Source organism: Netta rufina (assembly GCF_964035555.1).
Source record: "Netta rufina genome assembly, chromosome: Z".
NCBI classification, from domain to species: domain Eukaryota; kingdom Metazoa; phylum Chordata; class Aves; order Anseriformes; family Anatidae; genus Netta; species Netta rufina.
Window position 1 is genome coordinate 20,638,230 of NC_140126.1, and position 17,911 is coordinate 20,656,140.

General features: G+C 39.6%; 1 protein-coding gene across 1 annotated transcript in view; it reads right to left on the reverse strand.

Annotated features, from left to right (window-relative positions):
- Positions 1 to 17,911, reverse strand: part of CMYA5 (cardiomyopathy associated 5) — a 46,039-nt gene that overhangs the window by 21,674 nt on the left and 6,454 nt on the right. Inside the window, exons 2-5 of the mRNA XM_084305764.1 lie at positions 5,241 to 17,223; positions 2,839 to 2,934; positions 1,863 to 2,096; positions 157 to 179 (exon numbers count right to left, since the gene is read on the reverse strand). Coding sequence (XP_084161890.1) covers positions 157 to 179; positions 1,863 to 2,096; positions 2,839 to 2,934; positions 5,241 to 17,223 — 12,336 coding nt within the window. The remainder of the gene's footprint in view (positions 1 to 156; positions 180 to 1,862; positions 2,097 to 2,838; positions 2,935 to 5,240; positions 17,224 to 17,911) is intronic.

Here is a 17,911-nt window from a genome sequence, read left to right on the forward strand (position 1 = left end):
ATAAAAGCAACAAGTATAAAACATCTTCTCTTAATTTCATTATTTGCAAGGTTTATAAAAGTTACTACTAATATTAGCAATGCAATTAGTAAATGAAGCATCCAGCAGGCAATGCCTAGTATTCACTACAGTGCACTTAACCCATACTTCATATACCTTTTATTCAATTCTTTAGATGACTAAGGAAAGAAAGAAAGAAATGTATTAGCAGTTTTCAAAACCCTGAGAGTGCTGTAGAGCCACTCATCTAGCAGTTCTGGTACTCGCCTCAGAGATAAATACACACAGCTTTATTGACTTGATATTGGCTGGGATGCTGCTCATTCACACCTGCAGAGAATTTGTTTCCTTAACAATATTTCACTTCAAAGCTCTTGCTCAGCAGGCTGTTAGAGTCTGTATCTGGTTTAAAACTCCTGAGGACTCAGCATTCAATATCTAGCTATAAAGACCAGGGTACAGTCAAATACTGTTCTAAATGAAGGCTATTGCAGAAGGAAATCACTTTTACATTTATAACACTTAAATATGAATTCTGGATGAAATCTTCGTCATAGCTTCTGATTGCTAGAAGCTGGGTGAGATTTGTACCCACAGAGGAAGAGTTTCTCTCATATTTAGTGAATCTTCAGCTAACATCTCCTGTCTCAGAGAAAGAGAAGTTCCTGTCCTATATCACTAACAGTAAGGGCTAGGGGATTTTTATGATCATATCTAGTTAAAACCTTGAAGGTTGTGGGAAATAGTTACACATCCTACAAAAGAATTTCAGATTACAAGGTTTTCTTTTTGCCAAAGGACTAATCCAGTACCTTGCAAAGTTCGAGAAGATAAAATACATTTCTCGCCCGTCCCAAAGTAGCCTATTTCCCAAGGGACTGACTTGGTTACAGGATATTAAGTCACTGGGCAACTCAGAATGAGGAAAGCCAGGTATCGTTCCACCATTTCTATAACAGGTATGTGGACCGGGAGCTTCTACTCAGGAAGCTGTCTTATTTTGCGTGAATGATCAGTCTTCAAATAGTAATTTGAATTTTTCGTTTTCTTGCTTCCCAGAATAGTTTCTGCAACTTCCAAACTATTGGCTAATTCTGTAACAGCTAAAGACTGTTGTCCCAGAAATCTCACCCCATGATACACTTTTGTAGAGGAGAAAATGCCACCGCTGACCTGTGGGCAATTCTTGCAACACAAGAACAGTCTTGGAGGACCCAGGCCATTAACAATTAACCTGCTGGACTCTCTGAGACCAGCTTATAACTGTATCAGCCAGGTAACTCAAGTCATACAGATTCACAAAGTTTTTAAAATCCAAAAAGGACCATTAGAGACAAGAGTGTCATGTTCACATTTCTAAACCTAATCCATTCTGAATTTTTATCACAGCCAATCTGAGTACATAACTTTTCCCAGTGTTTCTTCATAAAAACACAAACCAAAACCACCAAAAGAACCCACTCTACTTACAGTTTGGGTAACTTTCAATTACGCTTTCTTTTTCCACCTTTCTTTCCAATAGTAATGTATCTTTTACTGTGACAGTTATTATTCCTCAGTGAATAATTCTAGATTAATTATTGAGACGTCTCTCAGCTTTCTCCTCACAAAACAAAATAGATAGAACTCTTAATGGCGTAAGGCATGTTTTCAACCTATGCATCATCTTTGCAATTCTCTCTGAGTGTTCACATGACAAAAACAACTGATCTGGCAGTTTCAGAGTGGAATAACTGAGCTTGCAGAATTTAGTGATCTTAGAAAAATGGAAGATAAATAACTCATTCTCAGCCTCGGCACTGTGTAAGTGCTTTCCTAACTACAATCATAAAAGCTATGGTATGAATGCCATTTATACTTACATTTAGGAAAACAAATCCATCAAGTTCTTCCATTTCCTTTACTGTTGTCTCCAAAGTTTCCTTTGCTGAATCAACAGTTTGCTGGTAGTTAACCATCTGCTCATACAGGTATTCCATTTTCATCTTCTTCACTTCTTCAAAGTTCTCTGATTTCTCATCATATTGTGCTACCACTTTCTTAAGCATCTCTTCATTCTGCTTTTCCAATAACTCTGCATTTTTCTTACAATTTTCCTGACAAATGAAAACAAATGTAAATTGATCTGCAGACTAAAATTACAACAGTTAATGAATACACAGAAATACACGATCCATCCACCAGACTCCTTCTGGCATCCTGACAGTAAGAGAACTTTATTTCTGTAAGCAAGCTCATCTGGGAGAAATTATACTAGAGAAATACACTTAAAACAATGGTACCTCTTATTTTATTTTATTTTATTTTATTTTATTTTATTTTATTTTATTTTATTTTATTTTATTTTATTTTATTTTATTTTATTTTATTTTATTTTATTTTTTACTGTGAATGTTTAAAATTAAACTTTTATACTTAAGCATAGAGATGGGTAGTCTGATTACAAAATAGCTAAAAATCCATATTTTTAACTGAAATTAATACAGTCCTCAAGGCTTAAGAACTTACAGGCACTGAGCAACTCCTTTAGGTATTCAACACAGGACTCTAAATATAGACACAGTGTGAGCTTTTTATAAGCATAACCAAAATTAAGGAAACTTTTTCCTCCAGTGCTTGATAGTCACATATTCCATTTCGCAATGATGTATGAAAAAAGCAGTATTTTGTCTCCCTTAAAGTAACTCTTTCCTGCAGGAGAAGTGAGTTTGAGGACCGGAGAAACAGCCCATTTTAGCAGAAAAAAAATGACACATCATCAACAACAAAAAAGGCAAACATAATTTAGAAGAAATTTTGTAGAGGGAAAGAACTAGTAAGAAAAAACACTGGACTTACCTCAACACAGTTAAATAGGGATTCAATATCACTCACAAACTCTTCAATCTTCATTGACTTTTCTTCCAGTGCTTTTAGCAATTCACCTAACTGATCCTGAAATTTAAAGTTTCAGAGATTAAGTATGTTGTTTTCATGTGGAGCATAGTTGAGATGAATATTTTGTTTTGCCATAATGGAACAATGGCTAAATTAAGTTCAGGCATCTCCCTGACTACAAGCACAGATATAGCAACTGGAACAGCCACAACACTGTTTCCAAAAGAAAAAAAAAAAAAAAAAAAAAGAAAAGAAAAAGAAAAAAAAAAAAAGTGATCTCAGTTCAACAAGGTGGTGAGTTCTCTACAAGTTGTTGGGCACTACAAATTCTACTGTAGCTTTGCTAGAAACAGAGGGTGCTCTGAGCTTCAGTGTCCTCAAGGAGATAAAGCCCATAAGAAGGAAAATATGGCAGGTAACTATGAGGCTAGCAGACTGATTTTAAGACACAAGCTAACACTGCAATATTTTTAAAACTAGAAATTTGAAGATATTGTCTCTTAACCAGAATCTATCAAAATCACTGATTGAATTATGTGTGCAAAGAAAAGCAGTCCAAGAGACAACAGGCACCAGAGACAATTCAGAACTTTTGTCTTAGTGCTTCTTGACCTTTCTTGAGAGCAAGCTGGAAGAGTGCTCAGGTAAAATTTATAATTTTTAGAAATCCGTATTTGTGATTAGCTGGAATAGATCTAAAAGGAAAATTAACATTCTTTGGTAACACCTTCCTATTATAGCAAACTTCTACAGCCATATCTGCTTGAAAAGTAGCATATTAGTTAATATAAACTAACTATAAATGCACTTAGGACAGTAAAACCAAAAGCTAACTTCATAAATATTAGGGCCAGTCACCAATATTCAGAGGCAAAGTTCTGTTTGTCAAGATAACTTATAAAATCTGACAGGTGCCATTCATAGCTCATTTCTTTTATTGTGAAGTTATGTCCCTACAGTTAAAATTCAGGCAACCAGCATTTTGCTATTTTAATGTCTTCTCAGTAATTATACAGAAGTAACAAGAAACATACAAACACATCTCAAGGTAACCTGAGCCCTGAGTACTAGAAATCATGTGAAGCCAGGCCTGATTTGTGGCCAGAATTAATACTGGCTTCATGTCCATCCTGCACAGCCAGGGAGTGATATCATGGGACATTTATTTATGGCTTGACTTGACTTGCTGCAGTGTAGGTACATTTCAGGGATTGCTGTGGTCTGTGACTTTATTACTGAATTATTGGTGGCTAATTATCACTTAAAGTCAAGCATGAATGGCCATATATAAAAAGCAACACTGCTGTCATACATGTACACCTACGTGCCACGGAGATAGTTTGCAAATGCTGATATTTGAAACTGGCACATTACTCCCCTACTTTTAATTTCTCTTTCTTATATACATAAAAGTAACAGAAATACCAGCAATATAAACCCTTCTGAAATTTTAAGGAAATTTCACTAAATCTGAATTGTGGACAACTGAACCTTTGCTAGAAAAGAGACTTCACGTTTCAGACACTGGGGTGAGATTAAACTGCTGCTAAACAAGAAAGGAATATCTGTATATTTATATATAAAAATCTGATATGGGAAAAGTGAAACATCACATGCATGCAGTCTTCACAAGCAGAACTGCAATTAAGTAACAAATGAGCTTCCACAAAAAAAACAGCATTTTCTCTAGTGTTGATAGCAAAGGTGTACTATTTTGAAATGGGACACATTTCTATCTGTCTTTTACAGTACTACAGCTTAGAAATAGTGGGAAGAAGTAGGAATTGCAAAACTTACCTGTGGTATAACTAAAATGATACTGAGGTGATGAACATGAACTGAACAGAAAATGAGGATGGGGGTTCAAAAAAAATTTACAGCACGAACTCTGTAACTAGTCTAACATATCCAAGCAGCAACACACATAACTGGAGTGGAGAACATTTTATTATGATGGTAGTCCCTGCATATTGAGGTTTCTGTACCTCGTCAAATGAAATGAGCTGCTGTTACTAAAATTCTCTTTACAGAAATATCTTCTCGTTTCTTACTCTACATGTACAAAACAGATGAACATGCACAGACAAGAAGACTAGAAGATGGAAAATCTGGTAACAGCTATGTATAAACATAGTCATCCAAACTGCTGAATAAATAAGATCGGCTTAGAAAGCCCAGGGCTCTACAGAATACCTTAATGATAGGATATTCTCCCTTCAAGATCTCTTGTGTTTAGGAATAACTTTTATTTTATAGATATTGTTACAGTCTCTGGGCTGCTCTCTGGGCCTTTCCACTGACTACAAAAGAGGCCTAGAGAAATTAGGTTCAGTATCTCCTTCCACATACAAATTAATTCTTACCTTCATCTTGGTTGCAGCATCATCTAGTGTTGTGACCTCATGGTCTTTGTGTTCTCCAAAAAGCTTGTCAATAGCAGATATTGGACATTTGCAGTGGTAACAATATGTGTCTGTTTGCGCTTTCTTTAATTCTCTTTGTGGACTCTCAACTTGAGGAATGTTTGCCGTTGATTTTTCGGGATACATCACCACAAAGCCTGAATCTTCAAGTTCAACAGGTGTTCTTTGCTCTGGTTCATTAACAAATTCATAACTATCCCCAACATGCTCAAAAGAATCCCTGTCTTCAAATAATAGCTCCTCATGTGTGAATTCAGATGATATTTCATCTTGTAACAGTTCTTCTTGTGTAATCACATCATAGTCCATTGACTCAGCAAGATCTTCATAAGCATCAGGGTGCTGCTGCTCCTCTCTTTGCAAATCTGTCTTCTCTCTTTGCTGAACGGTAGGAACACATGAGATACTTTCCTGGGTATACTGATCATCTTCACTGTCTTCAACAGGAGTTCTGATATACGGGACATATTTTTCCATTTGAGGAACTGCTGTTACTTTGTGCTGTTCTTCCCGCTTATTGCCAGCTTCCGGATGTGCAGCTCCCTGAGAATCGATTATTTGGCTATACTCTTGACTCATTTGCTCTGGCAGTTCCTCAGTTGTTTCTACAGGTACATTTTCTTCTTCTCTTTGTTCAGTAGTATCACTTCTAGCACCTGAAAGAACTGCTTCTCTTCCAAAAGGAATGGCATGCATTGGTTTACAAATTGTTGCTTTAATGTCACTATCAACCTGGACTTTCTCTGTCTCCACAACACCCCTTTCTGGCAGAATCTCAGTTCCTAAAACACCAGCAGAGCTATACTTGTACTTGTCCTCATAACTCTGAACTGAAATTCCTCCACTAAAAGACTCATCCTCTGGTATCTGATCCTCCTGATGATCTAAGACCTTACCTGGAATTTCATCTTTAAGAATGTATTTTTCAAAATATATTCCTGTTCCATCATCTGTGTCTGAATTTCTACTAGGAAAAGATGCATTAGAATTTCCACTCTCCTCATCAGATGGAGTCTCACCCTTTGTCTTTTCTCCTACAGCTTCTGCATAGAGATCCTTGTACAAAAATGACAAAGCAGGTGGCTCTTCTAGAAGCTCTGGGTTAACAGCAGCAACTGATGTTGGAAAAAACAGAGATCGTTCTAGCACTCCTTCTTCTGAATCAAATAGTGGGGTTCCTGGTGACTTCCGTTCATCTTCTATATTTGTAACTCTTTTACTGCTAATGTCAATTGATTTCTGCAGAGGTAAAGATTCTGGAGCTGCTGCATAGGCCTGCATTTTGCTTTCTCCTTTTGCAGTACCATAAAAGACTTCATCCAAATCCTCAAGCAGGGAAAACTCCTCTTCCAAAGTATCTGCCTCTGTGCTTTCTTTAAAAGAAGCGGCTTGTTCCACAGGTTCATTAGGATCTTCTGTCTCAGGAAATGATGAACTCAGTCTTTCAAAATGTGGCTTAACTGGGGATTTGTCATCAATCAAGGTGTACTTTTCAAAGTAATCCATATCAGCCATACCATTATCAGGATCCAATATCACATCAGTATTGCTTTCTGGCAACAGTGGACTTTCCTTTTGTATTTCTTCAGTTTCCTCAGTGTCATCATTCTTGACCAATTCTTTTTGTTCATGGGTTTCTGGCTTTCCCAACATTGAGCTGTCTGAAATTTCTGTGGTTGTTCCAGAAGCTAAGGCACTATGACTATCATGAGCTAATTTTCTTTTAAATGAAGGATTTGTTTCCAAGTATTCTAGTTTATCTGGCATGTGTTTACTTTCTTCTTGATCAACAGAAGAAATATGTGTAGGAGCATGAATATTGAGTATTTCATAACCTTCTGAAATTATATTAAATAGATCTTTTTGTTCAGTAGGTTCTGGCTCATGCTGAGTGTCTTCTACAGCACTCGCTTGTTCCACTTCTTCCTCTTCTCTTGTCACATAATGTTCAGGCACTTTAGACGTTTTGTCTACCTGTGGATGTTGCACTGCTTCCCTTTCTGTAGGGTTTCCAAACTTAGTTTCACTCTTTGGAACTTTGTCTGGACCTGGATTATCTGCTCTTGGAGACAGTAAATCATGTCTTTGCATTCTGTGACCAGTTTCTGAGGGTACTCTGTGGGAAATTTCACTGGACACTGAATCAGAAACTCTAAATGTATCTCCTTTATTGACGGCAGTGCCATGAACTGTAAGTTCTGCACAACTTCCAGCTGGGAATTGTTTTGATCCAAAGCCAGAAATTCCCTTCAGAGAAAGTTGAATTCCTTGCTTGTCTACTTCTGTAGCTCGAATAGGATGAATTGAACGAGCTTTCACCTCTTCTGCCAGCCAGCTAGCCAAATCAAAAGATGGAATGTCTGTACTTGGCTTTTCATCAGAATTAGAGCAGACAGACTTTGACTCTGCTGAAGAGAGTCTGTCCTGTTCACCAGAAGAATGCTGAATTTTGTGTGTCACAGCTTCATAAACAAGATCTGGTGAAACAGCTCCCATTTGCTCTAAGGATGTATACTTCTGTTCTGCCAAATAGGGTTGCATTCCATGTCTTTCCTCTTCTTTTTTTGTTTGGTTTCCAGATGTACCTACTATTTTAGATAGAGATAATGAAATATTTTTTTTCTCTTTATCACCAGTGAAAGACACAGATACTGACTTTTCAGATGAAGTATGAAAAGGAACAAATGAATCTGAGGATATTGGTTGCTGGTCTGCTACAGCAGTCACCTTTGACTCTGTGCTCATCAATGACGGCACCTTCTGCACATCAGGTTGTATTTCTTGCTTATCCTGGTTGGCAGTGAATGTGGGGTGACTTCTTAGCTGCTCTGATGACAAGTATTCTGTGAGGTTTTGCTCGTCTTGTTCTTGTGTGTGCAACAGGGACTTATCCCCCATCTGTGCTATATTCAAGCTTGCTGTTTTAGGTGAATATAGCTGATCTTTTTGCAATTCTGTTTCATCATGTGGTGGAATTACATATCTACTCTCTGATTGTGCAGACTGGGGAGTAACCAGCAGCATGCTCTGCCTTTCGTGTTCAGCTAGGGAGCACTTGGCAACCAAATACTCAGAGGTAGGTTTTGAATAAGGTGGAATTTCTTGCTGACATGTTTCATCAACTGAATAAAATGGAACTGAAGGTTCAGTCTCCAGTTTTGAAGGTACGGTTAAATACTCTTGACCTTGTACAGTTTCTGTTTTATCTGTAGAATATGATGTATTTAATTGCTCAGATTCTAATTGTTTAGTTGTGTGGAAGTAATGTGGAGTCTGTTCTCTCTCTGCTTCAGATGTAATTATATGTTCAGCTTCTGAATATGCAGCCATATGCAAATGTGGATGAATTCTTGTATTCTCCACTTCTTTTCTTGCAGAGAAGAAACTTGACACAGGCTGTGCAGTTTCTGACTGCTCTGTTTTATAATGGGTGTGAGATAAATCTAAGTGCTCAGGGGACATGCCTCCAGCTACAGGTGAAGACTTCGGACTTCTTTCCATTTTTGTTTTAGAAACAGAATGTGAAACACCCAGAGGAACAGACACGGATTTTTCAGTAGGAGATGAATAGGGTTGAATTTTTGGGCTTGCTGCTTCCTCAGTGGAAAAGGATAAATCTTGTTCAGTTTCCCACTGAGTAGTTAGAGATGAAGTAGTCCCAGTGTCCCCCTTCTCTGAATGTCCTGCTCTCAATAGAGCCATTTCATGTTTTTCTGCTTGTTCAGTAGAGGTTGAAAAAGGTTGTTCAAACTTTGGTTGTGCAGTTTCCTGCTCCCCAGTCCTGCCAAGGGTATAAAATACAGAAGGTGTTTCTGGTTGCTCTGCTTCAACAACAGAGTACTGCAAATTAACACACTGCTCTTCAGGATGGGCCCCATCCTTTTGCTCTGTTTCACCCATGAAGTATGGTGTCTCTGGATGTTCCATCTGGGCAGCCTGTGGCTGCTCTGCTTTGCCATAGGAGTACATTAAACTCGATGGTTTCACTCCATGAGTTTCTAGTTTGCCAAGATAATATGACAATTCTGGACATTTTAATTTCATTTGTTCTCTTTGCAACTGGTCTGCTTTTCCCATAGAATATGAAAAATCAGAAGGCACAAACCCTTCTTCTGCACTTTCCTGTATTTCTGTTTTACCAAGCAGATGTGATACACCTGGCTGCATTGAGTCTAACTGTGAAGTTAGTTCCTGCTTTTCTTCACCATGTGAGTGCAAAATGGAAGGCTGGGCCATTGCTTTTTCCTCCAGTTTGCCAAAAGAATCCAAAACCTCTGGCTGTTGCAGTACTATTTGGGCTGGTTGTGAGATTTCTGACCTGTCACTTGTATAGGATAAATCCATTTCTTCCAGTTCTGGTTGTACTATTCCATGGTGCTCTTTTTGGCCAATGGAATGTGACAAATCTGTATAGTTTGATTTCTGATGTGTAGCTTCCTCTTCTATTTCTCTAACTGGATAAGATAGCTGTTTATGTTGCAACTCTGACAACATCATTTCTTGTTCTGTTTTGCCGGAAGAATACTGCAAAGATCTATGTTCCAGTTCACCTCGCACAGTTTGTATTTCATTTGCTTTACCAAGGGCATATGTTAAATCTTGGTGTCCTATGTCTAGTTTTGTCCTTTCTTGTGACAGTGGTTTACAAACGGAATATGGTAAACTGGGAAGTTCCTGCTCTGGATGTGCCACTCCATGTTGCTCTGTTTTTACAATGGGATGGGGTGTTACAGTCTGCTCTGATTCCCATTGCATAGCCTGTGGCTGCTCTACTTTGGCAATAGAATGTGACAAACCTGGATGTTCAACCTCTGGTCGTGCTGTTCCTTGCCGCTGTGTTTTACCAGGTGAATGTAGCAAGTCCTGATGTTCTGTTTCCACTTGAACAGTTTGTGCTCGCTCTGTCTTGCCAGGGCAAGATGATAAATCTGCTTGTCCCAACACAAGCTGTGGTGTTTCTTTTCTCTGTGGTTTATCAGTAGAGTATGATAAACCTGAATGCTCCAACTCTTGTTTTGCCATTTCTTGTTGCTCTTTTTTGCTAAAGGAATGCAAGACGTCCAGGAGCTCCCCTACCACTGAGGCCCTTTCTGGTTGCTCCACTGTTCTACTTGACAATGTTGGCTGTTCTAAGTTTAGTCGTGCTTTTTCCTCTGGGTGTAATGTATGGCTTTCCCTCTCCTGTTTGAAATCCAGTTGTGCACTTTGCTTTTCTTTTCTAACGGAAGAGGACAAATCAGGCTGTAGTACTTTGGCCATGGCATCTGAGACATCTGGATGTTCAGGGTCTAGTGCAGCAGCCCATGATTGCTTTGTTTTGACAGTAGAATGCAACAAATCAAGTTCTTCCAACTCTGGTTGTATTGCTTTATGAGGTTCTGCTGTGCCAACAGAGAATGACAAATCTGCATATTCTGATTCTGCTTGTGAATTTTGTAGTCCTTCTGTTTTCTGAACAGAGTACTGCAACTCAGAGCGTTCTGCCTGCATTCCTGCACTTTCCCATTGCCCTTTGCTGAGAGATGATGAAAAATCACCTGGCTTTTCCAGCTCTGGTTGAACTCCTTCTTGTTGCTGTAAAGCACCAGTGGAATGTGATAAATCTGGACATTCCAAATCCAGCTTGGCAATTTGAGTTTGCTGTGTTTCACCAACTGAGCATGATAAATCCATTATTTCTGTCTCTGGCTGCATAACTTCATGGTGTTCTAATCCGCCAGCAGATAAGTCTGAATGAATTGATTTCTTATGTGGCGTTTCTTGTTCTGCCTCACTAACGGAATAAGATAACTGTGAATGTCCCAGTTCTGGCTTTGCTTTCTCTCCTTGTTTGAAAGAATGGAAGAAGCTTGACTGCTCCTCTTGAGCAGCTTGTGCTCGCTCTGTTTTGCCAGGCCAAGATGATAAGTCTGGTTTTCCTATCCCCAGTTGTGTATTTTTTTCTGGCTGTGTTTTATCAATGGAATATGATAAATCAGGATGCTCCAGCTCTGGTTTTGCCATTCCTTTTTGTTTTTCTTTTCCACTGTCAGGTGATGCACATGGAACTCCTTGCTTCTCTTTTGCAGGTGGTGGATGCTCTGTTCTGCTGACAGACTGCACCTCATCAGGGTGTTCCAAGTCTGTATGTGCCATGTCTTGCTGTCCCACTTTGTCAGCAGGGGATGTCAAGACTCTGTGGCCCAGCTCCAGCTGAGCAGGTGGATGTAGCTCTGTTTTGTCATGGACATGCAACACACCAAATTGTTCCACTTCCAGTTGTGTTATTTCTTCTACTTTCCTGAGGGAGCATGATAGACTAGGATGTTCAGGTTTCAATTCTGTAGTTTTCAGTTCTCCTTTGAAAACTGAATAAAGCAAGTCAGGATGTCCCTGCCCTGGCTCTGCTGTTTCTTCTTGTTCTACCGAACATTCTCGTTGGCCCACAGAATGGGCCAAATGTGAAATATCCACTTCTGACTGAACCATTTTCTGTTCAGGTTTTCCAAGGGAGTAAGTTAAACCCACTTGCTCTGATTCTAGTTGCACCTCTGATTTATCCAGAGGATGTATCACATCAGCATGTTCTGTCCCTGGCAAGGTCATTTTGTCAACTGGCCTGTCAGTGGGAAATGATACACCTGATTGTTCCAAGTCCTCTTGGGCACATTTTAATTGTTGCATGTTGCCAGGAGAATATGAAAGCTTTTCTTGCTGTAACTGTTGTTTTGGGGTTTGCTGATGCTTTTCTCTGTCAACAGAAATTTTTCTGTGTTTCTGATCCAAAAGTATTGCTTCTGGTTTGTTTGCCTCATTGGTGAAATGTGACAAGTCAGTTTGTCTCACTTCTGATTGTGCAGTTTCTGGCTTCTCAACTTTGCTGAGGGAATACGTCAAACCTGGATGTTTTGTGTCGATTTGTGCAATTCCTGGTAAAGCTCTTTTTCTGGCCACTTTAGGCAAATCTTTACATTTTGACTCAAACTGTTGAGTTGATTGTTCTGCAGATTCACCAAAGGAAAATGATATATCTGGATGTTTTGAGTCCAACTGTACGGTTTCTTGCTGTTTTTCTTCACCAACGGAACGTGACAAATTTGTGTATTTAGATTCCACCTCCATGGCTTCATCTTGCGCTCCACTCAGGGTTTCTGGAGAATCTAAATACTCTGATTCTTGTTGCATTTCTCCCATGGAGTGTAGTTCTGACTCCTGCTGTATGGCATCATATGATTTCACTTCAGCCGTGGTACATGAAAAATCTGGATGTTCCATCACCAGTGGTGCAGTTTCTTGTTGCTTCGAACTAAATGGCAAAGTTGGATGTTTAAACTTTTTTTGTTGTTTAGGTCTGTGAGAGGAATATGACAAATCTGGATATTCTGAACTCACTTCCATTTCCAGTGGAGACTCTTTTCCACTGGAAGAGGGCAACAATGTTTGCTCCAGCTCTGGATGTGTTACTTCATCTTGTTCCATTTTCCCAGTAAAACATGAAAGAAGTGGTTGCTTTGATTTGCATTGTGTCACCTCCTCCTGCATGCCTGTACTTACATAAAATGTCTGTTCTGGGTATGCTGGCTTCATTTGCATTTCTTCTTGCATTAGTTCACTGAAAGTATATGGCAGAGGACATGCTAACTCTGGCTGAGCTGTTTCTTGCTGTGCCAAATCCATTTGGTCTATGTCTTGTGAATCTGCTTTCCCCCAGGTTTCTGACAAATCTGAATGCTGCAATTCCATTTGTGTAGCTTTTGGTTGGGCTTCTTCCAGCTCTTCCAGCTCTCTGTGTTCTGTCTTTTCTTGTTCCATTTTTCCAAAGGAATAAGATGTATCTGACTGTGCCAAACCCAGTGGTGATGTTCCCTGTTGCTTACTGTCAGAAGCAGAATAGGAAGGAAATAAATCCTCCTGCTCCAGCTGTGCCATTTCCCCAGAATTTGGTCTGTCAATTGAACATGAGGAGTATAATGATCCTGAATCTATTCCTTCTTGCACTATGTCTCCAGTGGTGAATGACAGGTCCCTGTTTTCTGAGGGTAGTACATTTTCATTTTGCTCTCCTTCACTAATGGAACTTGGCCACCCTGGACCTTCTAAGTCTTTGTGGACAGCTTCCAGTGCTGCTTCTCCCTGGGAATATGGGACATCTGCATGTTTCAGCCTTGGTTGCAATAATTCCTGTTCTGTTTTGTCAGTGGAATATGAAGTACCTGCCCCTTCTGCCCTCAGCTGTGAAGTTTTATGCTGTTGTTCTTTTGTAGTAGAATATGACACAATTGGATGCTCTGACTGAGCAAGTTGAGTAGTTTCTCCTTGTACTGCCTTACCAAGTGAGTACAGTGTACCTCCAAGTTGTGAATCCTGCTGTAGAGGCTGCAGCTGTTCTCCTTTGTCACCAAAATGTGAGGAAAGAGAACTGTCCAAATCTACTTGTGCCAATGCTTGATGCTTTGTTTTATCCATGGGATATGGTAAATTTGAATGCCCTGTTTTCAGATGCCCCATTTGCTGCTTCTCAGCTCCTCCAGTGGAATCGTATATATCTGGATGTACTGAGTCAAGTTCTGTAGTGTTTTCTTTCTCTGCTTCTCCCCTCAAACACGATAAAACTGAAGGTTCCAGCTCAAGTTTTGCTGTTTTTTCTTGTTCTGCTTCTTCAGGGTAGTAAGACTCTGGGTGTTCTAGTTCAATAGGAACAGATTTTGGCCTTTCTGTTTCTTCCTTGTAAAAGGAAAAGTCCTGATGTTCTGTCTCCAGCTGTGCACTCTCTGATTCCTCTGTTTCTTCTCTGGAAAATGAAAGGTCTGGATGCTCCAGCTGTGCACTCCCTGATTCCACCATTTCTTCTCTGGAATATGAAAAGTCTGGCTGCACCATCTTATGTTGAGCATTCTCCAATTCTTCTGTTTCTTCCCTGGAAAAAGAGAAGTCTGGCTGCTCCATCTCCAGCTGTGCACTCCCTGATTCCACCATTTCTTCCCTGGCATAAGAAAGACCTGGATACTCTGTGTCCAGCTGTGTACTCTCCGATTCCAGCATTTCTTCCTGGGAATATGAAAGACCTGGATGATCTGTCTTATGTTGTGCACTCTTTGATTCTTCTGTGTCTTCCTTGGAAAGAGAGATGTCTGGCTGCTCCGTCTCTAGCTGTGCACTTTCCAATTCCTCAGTTTCTTCTCTGGAATATGAAATATATGGCTGCTTATCTTCCTGCTGTTCACTCTCTGATTCCACCATTTCTTCTTGGGAATATGAAAAATCTGGATGCGCCATTTTATGTTGTGCACTCTCTGGTTCTTCTGTGTCTTCTTTGGAAAGAGAGGAGTCTGGCTGCTCTGTCTCCAGCTGTGCACACTCTGATTCCTCCATTTCTTCTCTGGAGTATGAGAAATCTGGATGCTCCATCTTATGTTGTGCACTCTCCATTTCCTCTGTTTCTTCTCTGGAAATAGAGATGTCTGGCTGCTCCATCTCCAGCTGTGCACCCTCCAATTCCTCTGTTTCTTCCCTGGAAATAGAGATATCTGGCTGCTCCATCTCCAGCTGTGCACTCTCTGATTCCTCCATTTCTTCTCTGGAATATGAAAAATCTGGATGCTCTGTCTTATGTTGTGCACTCTCCATTTCCTCTGTTTCTTCCCTGGAAATAGAGATATCTGGCTGCTCCATCTCCAGCTGTGCACTCTCTGATTCCTCCATTTCTTCTCTGGAATATGAAAAATCTGGATGCTCTGTCTTATGTTGTGCACTCTCCATTTCCTCTGTTTCTTCCCTGGAAATAGAGATATCTGGCTGCTCCATCTCCAGCTGTGCACTCTCTGATTCCTCCATTTCTTCTCTGGAATATGAAAAATCTGGATGCTCTGTCTTATGTTGTGCACTCTCCATTTCCTCTGTTTCTTCCCTGGAAATAGAGATATCTGGCTGCTCCATCTCCAGCTGTGCACTCTCCAGTTCTTCTGTGTCATCCTTGGAATAAGAAAAGCCTGGATGCTCTGTTTCCAGTTTTACACTCTCTGATTCCAGCATTTCTTCACTGGAGTATGAGATGTCTGGATTCTCCATCTCCATTTGTGCACTCTCTGCTTGATTGTTTACTTCAGTGGAAACAACAGGGTGCTCCATATCTACTGCTTTATTCACAACTGAACTTTTCTGGGTTTCTTGTTTTTCTGTGTGAACAGCATAGGAAATGCCAAGATATTTGGAATCTATCTTTTCAGGAATATGTGATTTTAGTTTAACTCCTTCATCCTCTGTTATCTGAGTAGAGAAATCTTGTTCTGACTCTGTTTGCTTCTGTAAGTGAACATTTTGCATTTCTGGTATTGGGGTCCTTTGACTCTCCATTTTTTTAACGGAATCCAATGGACCTGAAAGATCAGTTTTTGACTGTGCAGTTGCTGACGAGTGACTCTCAGTTTCTTTCTTCTCTGTTTCATCTACAGAATGTGGTAAAAGCACATGTTCAGACTCTGATTGTGCACTCTCCGATGACTGAGGAATAATATCCTCCTGTCTTGTTTCAGATAGAGTGGAATATCTGAATTTAGCTGATGGAGCACTAGGTAAGTAAGACTGAACTGCTGACTTCTGTATTTCCTTCTCAGGATGTTCTGATGCTGATGCTGTAGGCAAAACAGGTTCAGTGCTTTGTCTATCTGCTGAATCAGGCTGTGGTGCTGAACTTGCCTGGGTTTCCTGCTCCTTTGGTTCATCCAGAAGATCTGATGCTGTCAGCAGTGATTGCTCTGTTTTCTTTTTTGCAGTTTCAGCTGAAGGAATCAGCACTTGTTTCTCTGATTTGTCATCAGACTCTAATGCAATGGATGTCGACTGCTCTGTTATTGCCATTTTGGCCACCGGTGAATAGGAGAAACTTTGCTGCTTCCTTGCTTCTTCAGGAGGGCAGGACTTCACTGACTGTCCTGGTACCTCATCTGGAGTCTCCAGTAGAGACTGTCTGTCTGTTCTTTCTTTATGCTGAAGAGTTGTTTTTTCAGCAGAGCTTGAAAATTTGCTTGGTGTATTCATTTTAGTAGGTTTAATATTTTTAACTGAAATATCATCTTTATTAGTACGTTGTTTTTCAAGATGTGTTGCTGAAGAATAGCTTTGACTTGGATATGTTGCAGATTGCTGCCTTTGATTCCTTCTTCTTTCTGATGGTGTTTCAAGATTTCTGCTTATCCTCTGGAAAGGTTTTGGATGTGTTGCTTCTGAAAATGTACTGAACTGATGCAATCTTTCTTTTACTGATGTATCTAGGAACTGTTCAGAATCTCCTGAAACTGAGCTCTTTCTTTGGATTCTAGTTTTCTCTAGTGTTTCAGGGGCTGGCCCAGTTCCTCCAAAAATGGAGTTGAACAGCTGAATTCTAGCTTTTACTGGTCCTCCAAGGATCGGTCCGACTTTTCTCAGTCTGCTTTCTCTAAATATGGATCTTATTGGAGCACGTTTTACTGGTTCTTCTGCAATGTTCTCCAGATCTTCTTTGTCATCCAACATTTCCTCATCTGTATCTCGTGTTTCCATCTGTTCAACGTTTAACACTGAGCCTTGCACATCTCCTAGAACAGTTCTTGGTTCTTGTCTCTGCATTCCAGAAGAGTCACGTTTTTTGTTGCCCTGGCCTCCTTTGAGAGTTGTAGGCAATGGCACCCTATTTGAAGGTTTACGCTTCCTTTTCCTAACAATTTTACCTTCATCCATGATAAAGATAACTTTTCCTGGAGGAGAACCTACTGGTGAACTTTCCATACTGTAAAGATCAGAAGTTGTACTAGTTTCTGAGGTCCAGGGAGTAGAACATCTGCTCGAGCTGGTTTCCCAGGTTATTCCACTATCTTCACTTTGAACTGTTACCATAGAAAAGGAGGGGTTATTCATGATGTACTGCAGCTTGGGTTTCACATCTTCACTTTGGATAAGATCTTTTAAACTGAAGAAGAAAAAAAAAAAAAAAAAAGAAAAAAAAAGGAAAAAAATGCCATAAAATCACATAACATCAAATTACTGCTATGAAATCCAGTGCACTAAAACAACAATGTTTTTTAAACTTTCAAAAATACTGCATGTGCATATATTTTGAAACACAAGCAGAAGCGAAGTCATATTTCATCTGATGAATGTACTTTAGAAGCATTTTTCTAAGTGTGCATGTTGCAAGGTTAGTTCACCAAAGGAGAGGTGTTTAAATGCTCTTGACAATGCAGGAAAAGCAGTCTTTGATCAGGCCTTGATTTGCCAGTGTGAGATTGAATGGATTCTGGGGTTATTCTCCAGTGCCTGATTATCTCACAGTATAATTTAAACCTAGCACTAAACATTTATAAGATACTGTCAATATTTTAATAGTATCCACATTTGCTTTGATATAATGTGCAAAGGAGTAGCAAATCTGGCTCGTTACTGTCTTCACCTATGTTTCACTGTATAAACACTCTACATATTTAACAAAGTAATTTAGAATGTGTTCAACAATCTAAATATTCTGAAATAACAGTGTTTTATAAAGCTAACTTTAAACCTTATGATATGCATGTGACAGTACACTGTCACATGCTGCAATTAAATCTCATCTTAGTTTAAGAAAAAATGAAGAAATGTTTTCTGAGAAGCTTTGGAAA